The sequence below is a fragment of the Pristis pectinata genome, chromosome 16 (genome assembly GCF_009764475.1).
Source record: "Pristis pectinata isolate sPriPec2 chromosome 16, sPriPec2.1.pri, whole genome shotgun sequence".
Classification (NCBI taxonomy): Eukaryota; Metazoa; Chordata; class Chondrichthyes; order Rhinopristiformes; family Pristidae; genus Pristis; species Pristis pectinata.
The window spans coordinates 41,784,187-41,797,890 of record NC_067420.1 but is presented as its reverse complement, the minus strand read 5'-3'; the positions used below and the strand labels follow the sequence as shown (position 1 = coordinate 41,797,890).

Genomic DNA, 13,704 nt, shown 5'->3' with positions numbered 1-13,704 from the left:
ATGGGACTAGCGGAATAAAGTTTCGGCACAGACTAGAAAGGCCGAATGGCCTGTTTCCTGTGCTGTAGTGTTCTATGGTTCTATAGTTGCTGGTCAACATTTATCCCCCAACATACATCATTATCTAGTATGTGGGAGCTTGCTGTGTACAAGATGACTGCCATGGGTCCTACTTCAATGGCTAAGGTGGAAGGCCACCAGAGAAATACAAGTTTTATTTCTTAAAATACAATTAATTTGATTCTGAACTGCAGTGACACGTAGGCAAACCTGGCAGTTAACTTGTGCACTGGAAACTAAAGAGTTGGCCCTTGGTGGTTTGGTTAAATGCTAGCCCAGGCATGAACAGAATTCCCTTCTGCTTTTGAACAGTGTCGTGGAATCTTTTAACTTTTACCTGAGCCAACGCCTTTACCAATACCGGCATCTCCCTCTGCACTATGCTGTAAAACCAGCTGCAGTTGCAAGTTTATGTAACACAGAACCTTGACTCAGCAGTTCGAAGCCATGAAAGTTCCGAGAGTCGCCGCCGCGTATCTCGGAAACGTGGCAAGAGGGCTGGGCTGCAGCCGATGCTGAAACAGTGTGGTTACAAGACCCCCCCCTTCCCCAGCATACCACTAGCTAATGTCCAGTCCATTGAGAACAAAGTTGATGAACTAAGGGCAAGACTGACCTACCACAGAGAACTGAGGGACTGTTGTGTACTATGTCTCACTGAAACGTTGCTCAGACCTGCCTCACCTGACTCTGCTATTCAACCTGACGGCTTCTCAATTCATCAAATGGACCATACAGTGTCCTCAGGCAAAGTTAAAGGCGGAGGGGTCTGCTTCTTAATCAATAACTTGTGGTGCTCAGACGTGACGGTCCTGGCGAGGTCCTGCTCACCCAGCCTGGAATATCTAACGGTGAAGTGTCGACCATTCTATCTGCCAAGGGAGTTCGCTTCAGCTATCCTGGTGGCAGTCTACATCCCACCACAGACGGACATGAAGCCTGCACTCAATGAGCTATACTCCGTGGTCAACAACCTTGAGACAGGATACCCTGAGGCCCTCTTCATCAATGCAGGGGACTTCAATCAGGCTGACCTCAAGAATTTACTACCAAAATACTATCAGCACATCTCCTGCTCCACCAGGGGCGCCAACACCCTTGACCACTGCTATACAACCAAAGATGCCTTCCGAGCCACCCCTCGTCCTCACTTTGGGAAATCAGACCACCAGGCTGTGCTCCTACTCCCTGCATACAAACAGAAACTGAAACGGGTGGATCCGGTATGGAGAGTCGTGCAGTGTTGGTCTGAGGAAGCAGATGAGCTTATACGTGACTGCTTTGAGACAGTGGACTGGTCCATGTTCAAAGACTCAGCTGCCAGCCTTGATGAGTATGTCACCACCATCACTGACTTTATCAGCAAGTGTGTGGAGGACTGTGTACCAAAGAAGACAATACGGGTGTTCCCAAACAGGAAACCATGGATGGACCGGGAGATCCACTCCCTACTGAAGGCGAGGACTGCTGCACACAAATCTGGTGATCCCGATCTGTACAAGAAAGAGGTATGACCTTCGAAAAGCTATCAGGGATGCCAAGAAGCAATACCAACTCAAAATAGAGTCCCTGACCAGCCACCAGTTATGGCAGGGCTTACATGCCATGACAGGCTACAAGACGAAGTCGGGCTGCATAGCTAACAACAGCGCATCCCTTCCTGATGAACTTAACGCATTCTATGCGCGTTTTGAACAAAAGAGAAGTGGATTGTCACCATCCACCCTGACAGCCACCAACGCAGCTGAACCTGTGATCACAGTGGATGATGTAAGATCAGTCTTCCAGAGAGTGAACACAAGGAAAGCACCTGGCCCAGGTGGTGTCCCGGGCTGTGTGCTCAGATCTTGTGCTGATCAGCTGGCAGAAGTATTTGCGGACATATCCAACCTCTCCCTGCTTCAATCTCAGGTTCCCTCCAGTTTTAAGAAGGCCACTATCATCCCGGTACCAAAGAAAAGCAAGGTAACATGCCTTAATGACTACCAACCAGTGGCTCTGACATCCACCATCATGAAGTGCTTTGAGAGGTTGGTCATGGCACACATCAACTCCAGCCTCCCAGACAACCTGGACCCACTGCAATTTTCATCTATCGCCGAAACAGGTCTACAGCAGATGCCATCTCCCTGGCCCTACACTCAGCTCTGGAGCATCTGGACAGTAAAGGCACCTGCGTTATACTATTGTTTATTGACTACAGCTCAGCCTTCAATACAATAATCCCATGCAAGCTTGTCACCAAACTCCAAGATCTAGGACTCAACATCTCCCTCTGTAACTGGATCCTTGACTTTCTAACCAACAGACCGCAATCAGTGAGGATAGGCAGCAATACCTCCGGCACGATTATTCTCAACACTGGTGGCCCACAAGGCTGTGTCCTCAGCCCTCTACTCTACTCCCTATACACTCATGACTGTGTGGCCAGATTCTGCTCTAACTCCATCTACAAGTTTGCAGATGATACCACCGTTGCAGGCCGTATCTCAAACAGCGATGAGTCGGAGTACAGGAAGGAGATAGAGAGCTTAGTGAAATGGTGTCATGATATCAACCTTTCCCTCAACATCAACAAAAGAGCTGGTCATTGACTTCAGGAGAGGGGGCAGTGTACATGCACCTGTCTACATCAATGGTGCTGAGGTCGAGAGGGTTGAGAGCTTCAAGTTCCTGGGAGTGAACGTCACCAACAGCCTGTCCTGGTCAAATCACGTAGATGCCACGGCCAAGAGAGCTCACCAGCGCCTCTACTTCCTCAGGAGGCTAAAGAGATTTGCTTTGTCCCCTTTGACTCTCACCAACTTTTATCAATACACCACAGAAAGCATCCTATCTGGATGTATCACGGCTTGGTACAGCAACTGCTCTGACAGGACCGCAAGAAGCTGCAGAGAGCTGTGGACACAGCCCAGAGCATCACAGACACCAGCCTCCCCTCCTTGGACTCTGTCTTTACCTCTCATTGTCTTGGTGTAGCAGCCAGCATAATCAAAGACCCCACCCACCCAGGACATTCTCTCTTCTCTCCTCTTCCATCGGGTGGAAGATATAGGAGCCTGAGGGCATGTACCACCAGACTTAAGGACAGCTTCTACCCCACTGTGATAAGACTATTGAACGGTTCCCTTATACACTGAGATGGTCTATGACCTCATGATCTACCTTGTTGTGACCTTGCACCTTATTGCACTCTCTCTGTAGCTGTCACACTTTACTCTGTACTGTTACTGTTTTTACCCATACTACATCAATGCACTTTGTACTAATTCAATGGAACTGTATTGACCTGTACGATCGGTTTGCAAGACAAGCTTTTCACTGTACCTCGGTACAAGTGACAATAATAAACCAATACTGGTTCCACTGCTGGTCCTGCACTAACAGCTCACCAGCGCCTCTACTTCCTCAGGAGGCTAAAGAAATTTCGCATGTCCCCCTTGACTCTCACCAATTTTTATCAAAGCACAATAGAAAGCATCCTATCTGGATGCATCACGGCTTGGTATGGCAACTGCTTTGCCCGGGACCTCAAGAAACTGCGGAGAGTTGTGGACACAGCTCAGCACATCACAGAAACCAGCCTCCCCTCCATGGACTCTGTCTACACTTCTCACTGCCTCGGTAAAGCAGCCCACCCACCCCAGACATTCTCTCTTCTCTCCCCTGCCATCGGGCAGAAGATACAAAAGCCTGAAAGCACGTACCACTAGACTCAAGGACAGCTTCTATCCCACTGTTATAAGAGTATTGAACAGTTCCCAAGTACGATAAGATGGACTCTTGACCGCACAATCGACTTCGTTATGGCCTTGCACCTTATTCTCTGCTTGCACTGTCCTTTCGCTGTAACTGTAACACTGCACTGTTATTGTTTTCCCTTGTACTACCTCAATGGACAGTTGTAATGAAATGATCTGTATGGACGGTATGCAAGACAAGTTTTTCACTGTACCTCAGTACGTGTGACAATAATGAAGCAATTTTACCAATTTTTGAGCAGCCCTGCTTACTTGACACCATTACATTATGATTCAGTTATTCTGCCCAGCACCCCCCTCATTTCAGGCCCAATCATTCTTCTGACTATATTAAGGATCCTGAGTGTGGGGAAGTATTCCTGACAGACTCTACCAGCATTCAACCCTCCAGTCTTACTCCCCTTAAACTGGCAAATCCCCACTTACCTACCTTGGTTCCATATGAGGTCAAAGTACAGATCTGAATGAACAGTGGAGCAGGCTCATGGGCTGTGTGACCACTTCCTGTCCCCAAAGCATGCAAACAGCCAATCTGAGAGCTAACCTCATCACTCAATGAGAAAAAAACTTGCCATTTTAGGGCAGGTCACTAGTTGTTCCAAAGTGCTTTACAGCCAAGTTAACCACTTTGGTAAAGTATGATATACAGAATAATTTTTGCCCACACTGAGCTCCCACACAGTGTCATAATGACCAGGTAATTAAAAAAAATTCTTGATTGAAGGATAAACACTGAGCAGGATGTCAAGGAGAACATTCCAACTCTCCTCCTAAGTAATGACATAGGATCTTTTATGCCCACCTGTAGGGTTTCCAGAGCCTCTGTTTAACAGCTCTTCTAAAAGACAGCACTGCACATGGTGCTGCACTCCCTCAGTAATGCACTGAAATGCCAGTGGAGACTTTTGTATTCAGGTGTCTGGAGTAGAACTTGGACCTTCATCCTTCTGATTCAGATGTGGGTCAGCCCCCAACTGTGCCACCCCAACACAATAAAGTAATGCACTGATCAAAATGAAAGTTTTGAAATAAACTTACTCTTTTTAAACAACTTTAGGGAAAAATCCTCAAGCACAGCTAGCATGTTTTTTAAAAATGTGCTGTGCACTTGTCTGAAATGGGATCATTGACATGTCCATGACCCACCAACACTACCCTGCAGTAGTGCACAAGATAACAAAGGATACATGTCAAAGATATAGGCCATTCAGCCCAACCAGTCCCTGTCAGCACAAAATAGAGGGGAAGAGGAAAAAACTGTTTCTTTACTCAGCAAGTTATTGCAATAACACACTGCCTGTCAGGATGACAGAAAATGGTTCAATACAAACTTTCAAATAAGGAATGGGATAAATATTTGAAATAGAAGGAGCTGCAAGTAAAGGAAGGGAAATGTAACAGACTGAATTCCTCTTTCAAAGAGTCTGTATCGACAGAAAAGGCTAAATGGCCTCCTGTTGTGAGATTCTATGATTTACAGAGCACCTCAGCAATTCTTCAGGACATTTAGTACTGAAAAAAATCACCTCGCGATGTAGGCAAAGCAAAGCTAAGCTACTGCTTTGCACAGAGTGAGATCCCACCAACAACCTCCAGGGAGGAATGTCAGCTGGATACTGGCAGAACTCCTTGCCTTTTTCTCAAACAGTGCCATAGGACTGAAGTATGGATTCTGCAGCATGGATCAGTTTCTCAACTAATTTTTACTGCATGCATTTTAAAAAGTTAGCCATTCCCCTTTACATTCAGAAAAATGGGAAATGGAAAACAATTCTGGAGGGATATTCTGTTAATATATCCACACATCTCATATGCATCTTCTGTACAGCCTTCAATAATACAAATATTCCTCAATTTAAGAACATTAGCTACAAAGCTGTGAGCTCTTTGGGTACATTCAATTTATCAATTTTTTTTTCTATAACAAAAAGTGTGCCACTCTACACAAAAATACTAATATCTTTCACCCAGCCTTTTTGATTTACAAAATTTCTCTTAAAACATTTTCCAGGAACACAACACTTTTCTAAATGGATGAGACAGCAAGACTTTTAAAGGTATCGTTAAAAGCTCAAATATGCGCAACTCTTAACAGCATCCAAGCAGCACAAAGTTATCAGGCGCCCTATTCACCACCTTACATTCACTCCATCCCTCACTGACGTACCACGGCTAACGTCTGTGTTATCAAATTAATGCACAGCAATTACTTGATGAGATTCCATCAACGGCACATCCCAAATACTCAACCCCTACTGTGGCAGGTGAATAAGAACAAGCTCGAGCAGCAAGCTCTCTGTCAGCTCACACAGCATCCCGACTTGGAAAAGCATTGGTCCTTCAATCTAATCCCTCTAACAGCTTTGCAGGAGCACCATCACCACGTGGATGTGGTGGTTTGAGTCCACTGCCAAGCACAATTGCAATGGCAAAAGGTGATGAGAAACAAACCACTGGAGGAACTCAGCGGGCCAGGCAGCATCTGTGGGGGGAAAATGGACAGTTGACGTTTTGGGGAGAGATTCTTCATCTGGACTGAAAGATAGAGGGGAGTATAAAGAGGTAAGAGGAAGAGGTGGAGCAAGAGCTGGCAAGCAATAGGTGGGGACGGGTGATGGGGGTGGAGGGAAGAGTGGACCAAGCGACAGAGACTGGGAGGTAATATGTGGAGGGAACAAAGGGCTGCAGACGATGGATCCTGATGGGAGGGGGAAGGTGGTGCACAGAACCAAAGGGAGGTGGGGTGGGTAAATGGGAACAGTGGGGGGGGGGGGGGGTTAGTGTGTGGGTGATGGGCAGATATAGTAGGGGAGAGAAACAGGGTGACAGGGGGCTGGTGTGGCTGTGTAGGAGGAACTGGGTGGATCATGAGGAGCGAGAAAAAGGTGAGCTGTAGAAGCTGGCCTTGACAATAACATTCACACACTACCGGTGAACCTTATTACAGGACAGGACGAGGCAAGCTTCCATACAAGCTCCCAGCAGAGCCATCCCATCCATTCTCCCTTTCCTTATTTCCCTGTATCCCTGCAACTTATTCTCTCTCACATGCCCATCAACTCCTGTTTCTTTTTGCCACGTTCCTCCAGAAAGGGGCAACTTACAGCAGCTAATTACCCATCAGCACGTTTTTGGGATGTGGGAGGAAATCTGAGCACCAGGGGAAACCCACGCAGTCACAGGGAGAACGAGCAAACTCCACACAGAGGTTAGGAGCGAACCCAAATCCCTAGAGCCATGAGGCAGCAGCACTAACTGCTGAGTTAACATCCACCCTTGCACAGAAGCACTTGGACTTATTTCCAACACAATCTTGTTCCCCTTCCTGTTAAACACACTTCGATTCACAAGATCTCTTCTCCTCAAACTCTCCACTTAGTCTGGCTTTCTTAATTGATTTGATGGTCTCTTCCCTTCACCAACAGGCTCTCTCCTCAACTAGCTGCTCATCTCATTTGCGTTGATTGCATTTTTCAGGTCTCCATTAGTCTGCTACCAATGAGCTGATCCAACCAGTAAGTGAGAAACATTTATCAACTGAATTCAGGCAGATCTCTCCCTGCTCTAATAGATCAGACTTTTACCATAAGATATAGGAGCAGAATTAGGCCATTCAGCCCATCAAGTCTGCTCCACCATTCAATCATGGCTGATTTTTTTCAACCCCATTGTCCCAACTTCTCCCCATAACCCTTAACCCCCTCACCAATCAAGGACCTATCGATCTCTGCCTTAAATACACCCAATGACTTGGCCTCCACAGCCCTCTGTGGCAACAAATTCCACAGATTCACCACCTTCTGGCTGGAGAAATTCCTCCTCATCCCAGTTTTAACATACGAACCCTGTGTATAGATAGGGAACCAAAAACTAGAGGGCACAGGTTTAAAGTGAGAGGGGAAAGATGCAAAAGGGATGAGAAAGGCAACTTCTTCATGCAGAGGGCGTTGCGTACATGGAACGAGCTGCCAGAGGAAGTGGTTGAGGTGGGCACAGTAACGACATTTGGATATGTAGAGAAGGGTTTAGAGGGATATGGGCCAAACACAGGCAAATGGGACTAGCTTAGGCGGCACCTTTGTCGGCATGGATGAGTTGGGCCAGAGGGCCTGCTTCTGTGCCGGATTATTCTATGATTCTACTCAACCCAGACTACAAACCTTGTGGTTCTGAGGGGAAATGGATATAGAGGAGCATCTCAGGTCAGCTCCAATGGTCAGAGGTCACTGATGACAATTTGGCCAAAATTTGAGGAAGAGATTTTTACATATTTAGATTTTAAGGGAATTAAGGGATAGGAAGTCAGTGCAGGAAAATGAAGTTAAAGATCTGACATGATTTTGGCAGAACAGGCATGAGGGACCACTTGTTTACATTTCTGTGGTCCATGTAAATTGCAGCACTGCCCAAACAGCAAGTTGCACCAAAACAATGCTGGTTGCCCTTCAGACACGGGGCCACAGAGAGGGAGCTCCTAACTTGAACTGAAGCAGGGCTTGGCCCTCATACCAAAATGATAGCAAAACTTTCAAACAACCTAAGTTTGTGAAACTTGTACAAGTTTTTCCCCCCCATGTACACACGATGCACAAAATACTGAAAGAGCAAGGGATTATTAATTACAAATGCAGCTCCCTTACTCCATGAACGATATAGAAGAGTGAGCAAAACCGATGACAAGTGTAGTCAACTTATGAGAAACCTGCAAAAGAATTTTTTAAGAACTCTCTGGAGTGCAATGGTGGCTGTCCATACTTGTTAACCTAATTTTTTTTAGTATTTTGCGCATAATGTATATACAAGAGATATACTGATTTCACAACCTTGGGTTGTCTGAAAGTTCTGTTATCATTTCGATGCTCTCCACCATCTAGTCCTTGGTTCCTTAAACATTTCATCTTAAGGTCATTCTTCCTGCAGCGGTGAAAGCAAATCAAAAAAAACTGCAGGTGCTGGAAATCCTAAATAAAAACAGCAAATGCTAGAAACACTCAGAAGGTCAGGCAGCATCTGTGGCAAGAGAAACAGTTAATGTTTCAGTTCCAGCTACCTTCACCAGAACTAGGAAAGAAATGAAAACAAGTTAGTTTTCAGTCAGAGAGAAGCTGGGGAGTGATGGGTAGAACAAAGGGTATACAGACAGTCATGGAGCATGGAAACAGGCCATTTGGCCCAACTCATACATGCTGACCCAAGATTCCCATCCAAACTAGTCCCATTTGCCCGCACTTGGCCTACATCCCTTTAAACTTTTCCTATCCATGTACCTGTCCAAGTACCTTTTAAATGTTGTTAATGTACCTGCCTCAACCACTTCCTCTGGCAGCTCACTTGGGAGAGTCCAAATGGTTAATGAAACCAGTTAAGAGCAACGGAGAGTTCCATATTCTCAACTGTCTCCAAATATTCACTAATGAGTTTATTAATGAGTTTCTATATATGGTCCCCACAGGTCTACTGCTCAGTCCTTTTCTTAAGAGAAATAAGGATGCAACTACAAACGACAGCTATAGTTATTTTATGACCTAAATAAAATGAGATAGCTTACTATTGAATAATCTACCAATTCTTATGTCTTAATAAGCTAAATACCTTTTCCCAGTCCTGCATACATTCTCAACAAATGTACTGTATCAAAGTGTCATAGAGTAATACAGCACAGAAACAGGTCCTTCAGCCCAACTCGTCCATGCCGACCAAGTTTCCCACCTGAGCTGGTCCCACATCCCTCTAAACTTTTCCTATCTGTGTACCTGTCTAAGTGTCTTTTAGATGCTGTAATTGGAATTTCTATGCATCTCAGTCCAACACGTCTGAGTGTGTGACTCCTGGTTTCAAACTACCGCAATTCCTTCCCATCCCCTCCTCCTCCAAGCCAGGGAAACATCCTCCCAATCTCCAGTCAGCCAAACCCCCCACCCTCCAGAATTTCTTCCATGAACCCACCCAAATGATTTTTGCTCACGGTGAGCTCCAGGTCACATCCTCAATATCTATCACCTAGAAATCAACATCTCTTCTAGGTTCATCACATGTAGGAGTTGATTCTTTCCATAATCACCTGTTCCTCTCCCCTACTCGCTGCCCCAGCCCTCGGCCCCTCACCCACACCCTCCTCCTAACCCCACCTCCACTCCCTCCACTTCCCACTCGTCACATGCCACCAAACCCCCCTCACTTCACTCTACCCCACCGCCCTCTCCTCCCAATCCTTTCCTCTCACTCCACCACCACCACCACCTTCCCTCAGAGACCATCCCCTCCCTTACTCGGAGGACCACAAGTCCCTCTCCCCAACCTCATTCACTCACCAGAGGACCACCATCCCTCACTCCCCCTCATCCACCAGAGGACCACCCCCCATCCTCGCAATCCCCCCTTCCCTCACTAGAGGATGTTCTCCCTCCGTCCCTCACCAGACAGCCCCCCTCACACTTCCCCCTCCTTCACACCCCCCATCACCAGAGGACCCCCTCACTCTAACCCCTCCCCAACTGACCAGACCCCCCCCTCACTCACTAGAGGACCCCCTCTTCTCTCTCCCACCAGACCCCCCTCACTCTACCAACTCGACTTCCCCCCTCACCCCTCCCCCACCCACCAGAGGACCCCCTCCCTCCTGACATCTCCCACTCACCCCAACCCCTCCCCCTCCACTCCCTCACTTCACCCCTCCCCATCAGAGAACCCCCTCACTCAACCTTCCCCACTCACCAGAGAACTCCCCTTCCCCCTCCCACTAGACCCCCGACTCTACTCACTCCACTCGCTCCCTCTACTTCCCCTCCCTCCCACGAGACCACCCCAACTCACCAGAGACCTCATTCCTTCCCCTCACCCCTCTCCCTTCACCCCCCCTCCCCTCCCTCTCCCCTCACCCCCCCTCCCCCCCTCCCTCTCCCCTCGCCCCCCTCCCTCTCCCTCTCCCCTCGCCCCCCTCCCTCTCCCCCCTCCCCCCACTCACCCCCTCCTCTCCCCTCACCCCCCACTCACCCCCTCCTCTCCCCTCCCTCTCCCCTCACAGCCCCCTCCCTCTCCTCACCTCCCTCCCACCACCTCCCTCCCTCCCCCTCCTCCCTCACACCCCCTCCCCCCCCTCCCTCTCCTCACCTCCCTCTCTCCCCTCCCCTCTCCCCCCCTCCCCTCCCCTCTCCCCCCTCCCTCTCTCCCTCCCCTCTCCCCCCTCCCCTCCCCCTCTCTCCTCTCCCCCCCTCCCTCCCCCTCCCCCCCCTCCCTCCCCTCCCTCCCCCCCCTCCCTCTCCCCTCCCTCCCCCCCTCCCCCCCCATCTCCCCCTCCCCCCCTCCCCCCCTCCCTCCTCCCTCCCTCTCCCCCTCTCCCCCTCCCCCCTCTCCCCCTCCCTCTCCCCCTCCCTCTCCCCCTCCCTCCCTCTCCCCCTCCCTCCCTCCCCCTCCCTCCCTCTCCCTCCTCCCTCCCTCTCCCTCCTCCCTCTCCCCCCCTCCCCCTCCCCCCTCCCCCCCTCCCCCTCCCCCCCTCCCCTCCCCCCCTCCCCCTCCTCCCCCTCCCTCCCTCCTCCCCTCCCTCCCCTCCTCCCCCCCTCCCTCCCTCCCTCCCCCCTCCCTCCCCCCTCCTCCCTCCCCCCTCCCTCCCCCCTCTCCCCCTCCCCCCCCTCTCCCCTCCCTCCCTCCCCCCTCCCCCCATCTCCCCCTCCCCCCCTCCCTCCCCTCCCCCCCTCCCTCCTCTCCCTCCCCCCCCCTCCCCTCCCTCCCTCCCCTCCTCCCTCCCCCCTCCCTCCCCTCCCTCCCTCTCCCTCCCCCCTCCTTCTCCCTCCCCCCCTCCTTCTCCCTCCTCCCCTCCTTCTCCCTCCTCCTTCTCCCTCCTCCCTCCTCTCCCCCTCCCTCTCCCCCCTCCTCTCCCCCCTCCCTCTCCCCCCTCCCTCTCCCCCTCTCCCACTCACCAGAGGGCCACTCATCCCCCCGCCGATCTTGTCCTGACCTTCCCTCCACTTTCCGGTCCCCCAACGGTTCCAGTCCGCCCGGTGCCCTCCGCTCACCGCTCCGGGTACTCTCCGGAAAACACGGAGCGCGAAAGGAAGGTTCCCATTCTGCCCCGTTCTCGCAGAACGTCCCGGACTGGGAGCAGCCCAGGGGAAGCAAGAGATTCCCCGGGAACTGTCACGGACCTGGAACTGATGCAGGAGCAAATAATCTTTTTATTGCCCATTATCATTAAGCTTATTTGCAACGTGCACAGCCTTATAATTTAACTTTACTTTAAAATTATCTTGGTTGTGATGTCCACTCAAGAGTAGGAAAAAATTGAGTGAAATTAATGGTTAATAGTGACAAAATCCTTTACATTTTCTTTCCAGGAGGTTGATGCATTAAAATAAACTTCAATTGTAAACCAGACAAGCAGGTCATGTTCATTTCAGTAACATTATGGAGTCATATGGGTTATTGAAATGTTTGCTGGTTATTCATGCATTAACATTCAACAGGGAAGCATTTGCCACAGGCAAGAATTCATGTTGGAGAACTTAAATGTGGCTCACATCAGTCAAAATCTGCAAGGTCCATAGGTTTTAGAAGCAAAAGTGAGTAGAGACAATGTGAAAGAAAGAAATATGTGACTCTTACAATTATGGATCTACCAATCACCTCTGCAACCAATGTAGTACTTTCTGAAGTGTTGATGGTGCTGTCAGAAGTATGGGAGGCAAGTTGTGCACAGCAAGCTCCCACAAACAGCAATAAAACAAAAGCAAAATATTGTGCATACTGGAAACCTGAAATAAAACAGAAATCACTGGGAAAGTTTACCAGGAGAAGCTTGATTTCTAACTATTACCAATTCTGTTGAAATGTCAACAACCTGAAATCTTGCCTTCGTTTGTCTCAGGAAATTATAGAAAATTTACCACAAAGAGAGGCCATTTAACCCAGTCAGGCCAATCCCTCCCTCCAGCACCAGCTCCATGACCCTCCACAGCTCTTCAGCCACACATCCAAGTATCTTAAAATGTGATCAGGATTTTGTGCCGCAAGTTCCAGACCCTAATAGTACTCTGATTAAAAAAGAAACTCCATCTTCCTTGTAATCCTTCTGTTTATTTTTGACCTCTCCCCTAAATGTAACAGGGCCTTCCTATTTACTGCACCCTTATAATTTTAAACAATGAAATCAGCGTTCCTTCCGGCTCATCTCCAAAGAAAACAATGCCAGCTTCCTCCACAATTTTCCAATCCTAGCAATGTCCTCAAAATCTCCTGTGCACTATCTCCACGGCAAACACGTCTGTGACTAGAGCTGCACACAGTTCTCAAGCTGTGGTCTGAAAATAAACTGCTGGAGGAACTCAGCAGGTCGAGCGACATCTGTGGAGGGGGGGAGGGGGGATGTAATCACCAATATTTTATGTCAGCAATTCCTTTCCCTCCACAGATGCTGCTTGACCCATTGAGTTCTTCCAGATTTTTGCTCCAGATTCCAGTATCTGCAGTCTCTTGTGTCTCAAGCTGTGGTCTGACTAGTGTTGTATATAGTTCTAGCATAGCCTTCCTGTTGTTATAGTTTATGCCACAGCAAATAAACAAAACATCCCATTTGCCTTTTTACTGACCGTTTTCCTTTCCCTGTCCTGCTACCTTTAAGGATCCAGGGACACACACTCCGCGCTTCCTCTGTTCCTCCACATTATTCAATATCCTTCTATTTATTTGCCTGTTTCACCTCCCCAACTGCATTGTCTCACTGTTCTCTTGGTTAAATTTCACTTGTCAATAACTTAAAGCAACAAGTCAGACCATCTGCATCCTTCTGCGATCCAAAGCGTTCCTCCTTTGTGTTAACCACACAGCCATTTTTTAGATCCTCTGCAGACTTCTTTTATTGTGCCTCTAGTATTTAGTTCTAAGTTATTTA

At 48.7% G+C, this 13,704-nt stretch overlaps 1 protein-coding gene across 1 annotated transcript in view; it reads right to left on the bottom strand.

The window, feature by feature from the left end:
• The window catches only part of LOC127578693 (ubiquinol-cytochrome-c reductase complex assembly factor 1), a 104,420-nt gene extending 92,482 nt beyond the window's left edge, over positions 1-11,938 (bottom strand). The window contains exon 1 of the mRNA XM_052030978.1: positions 11,738-11,938. Coding sequence (XP_051886938.1) covers positions 11,738-11,752 — 15 coding nt within the window. The 5' untranslated portion in view covers positions 11,753-11,938. The remainder of the gene's footprint in view (positions 1-11,737) is intronic.
• Between the last annotated feature and the right edge of the window lie 1,766 nt (positions 11,939-13,704).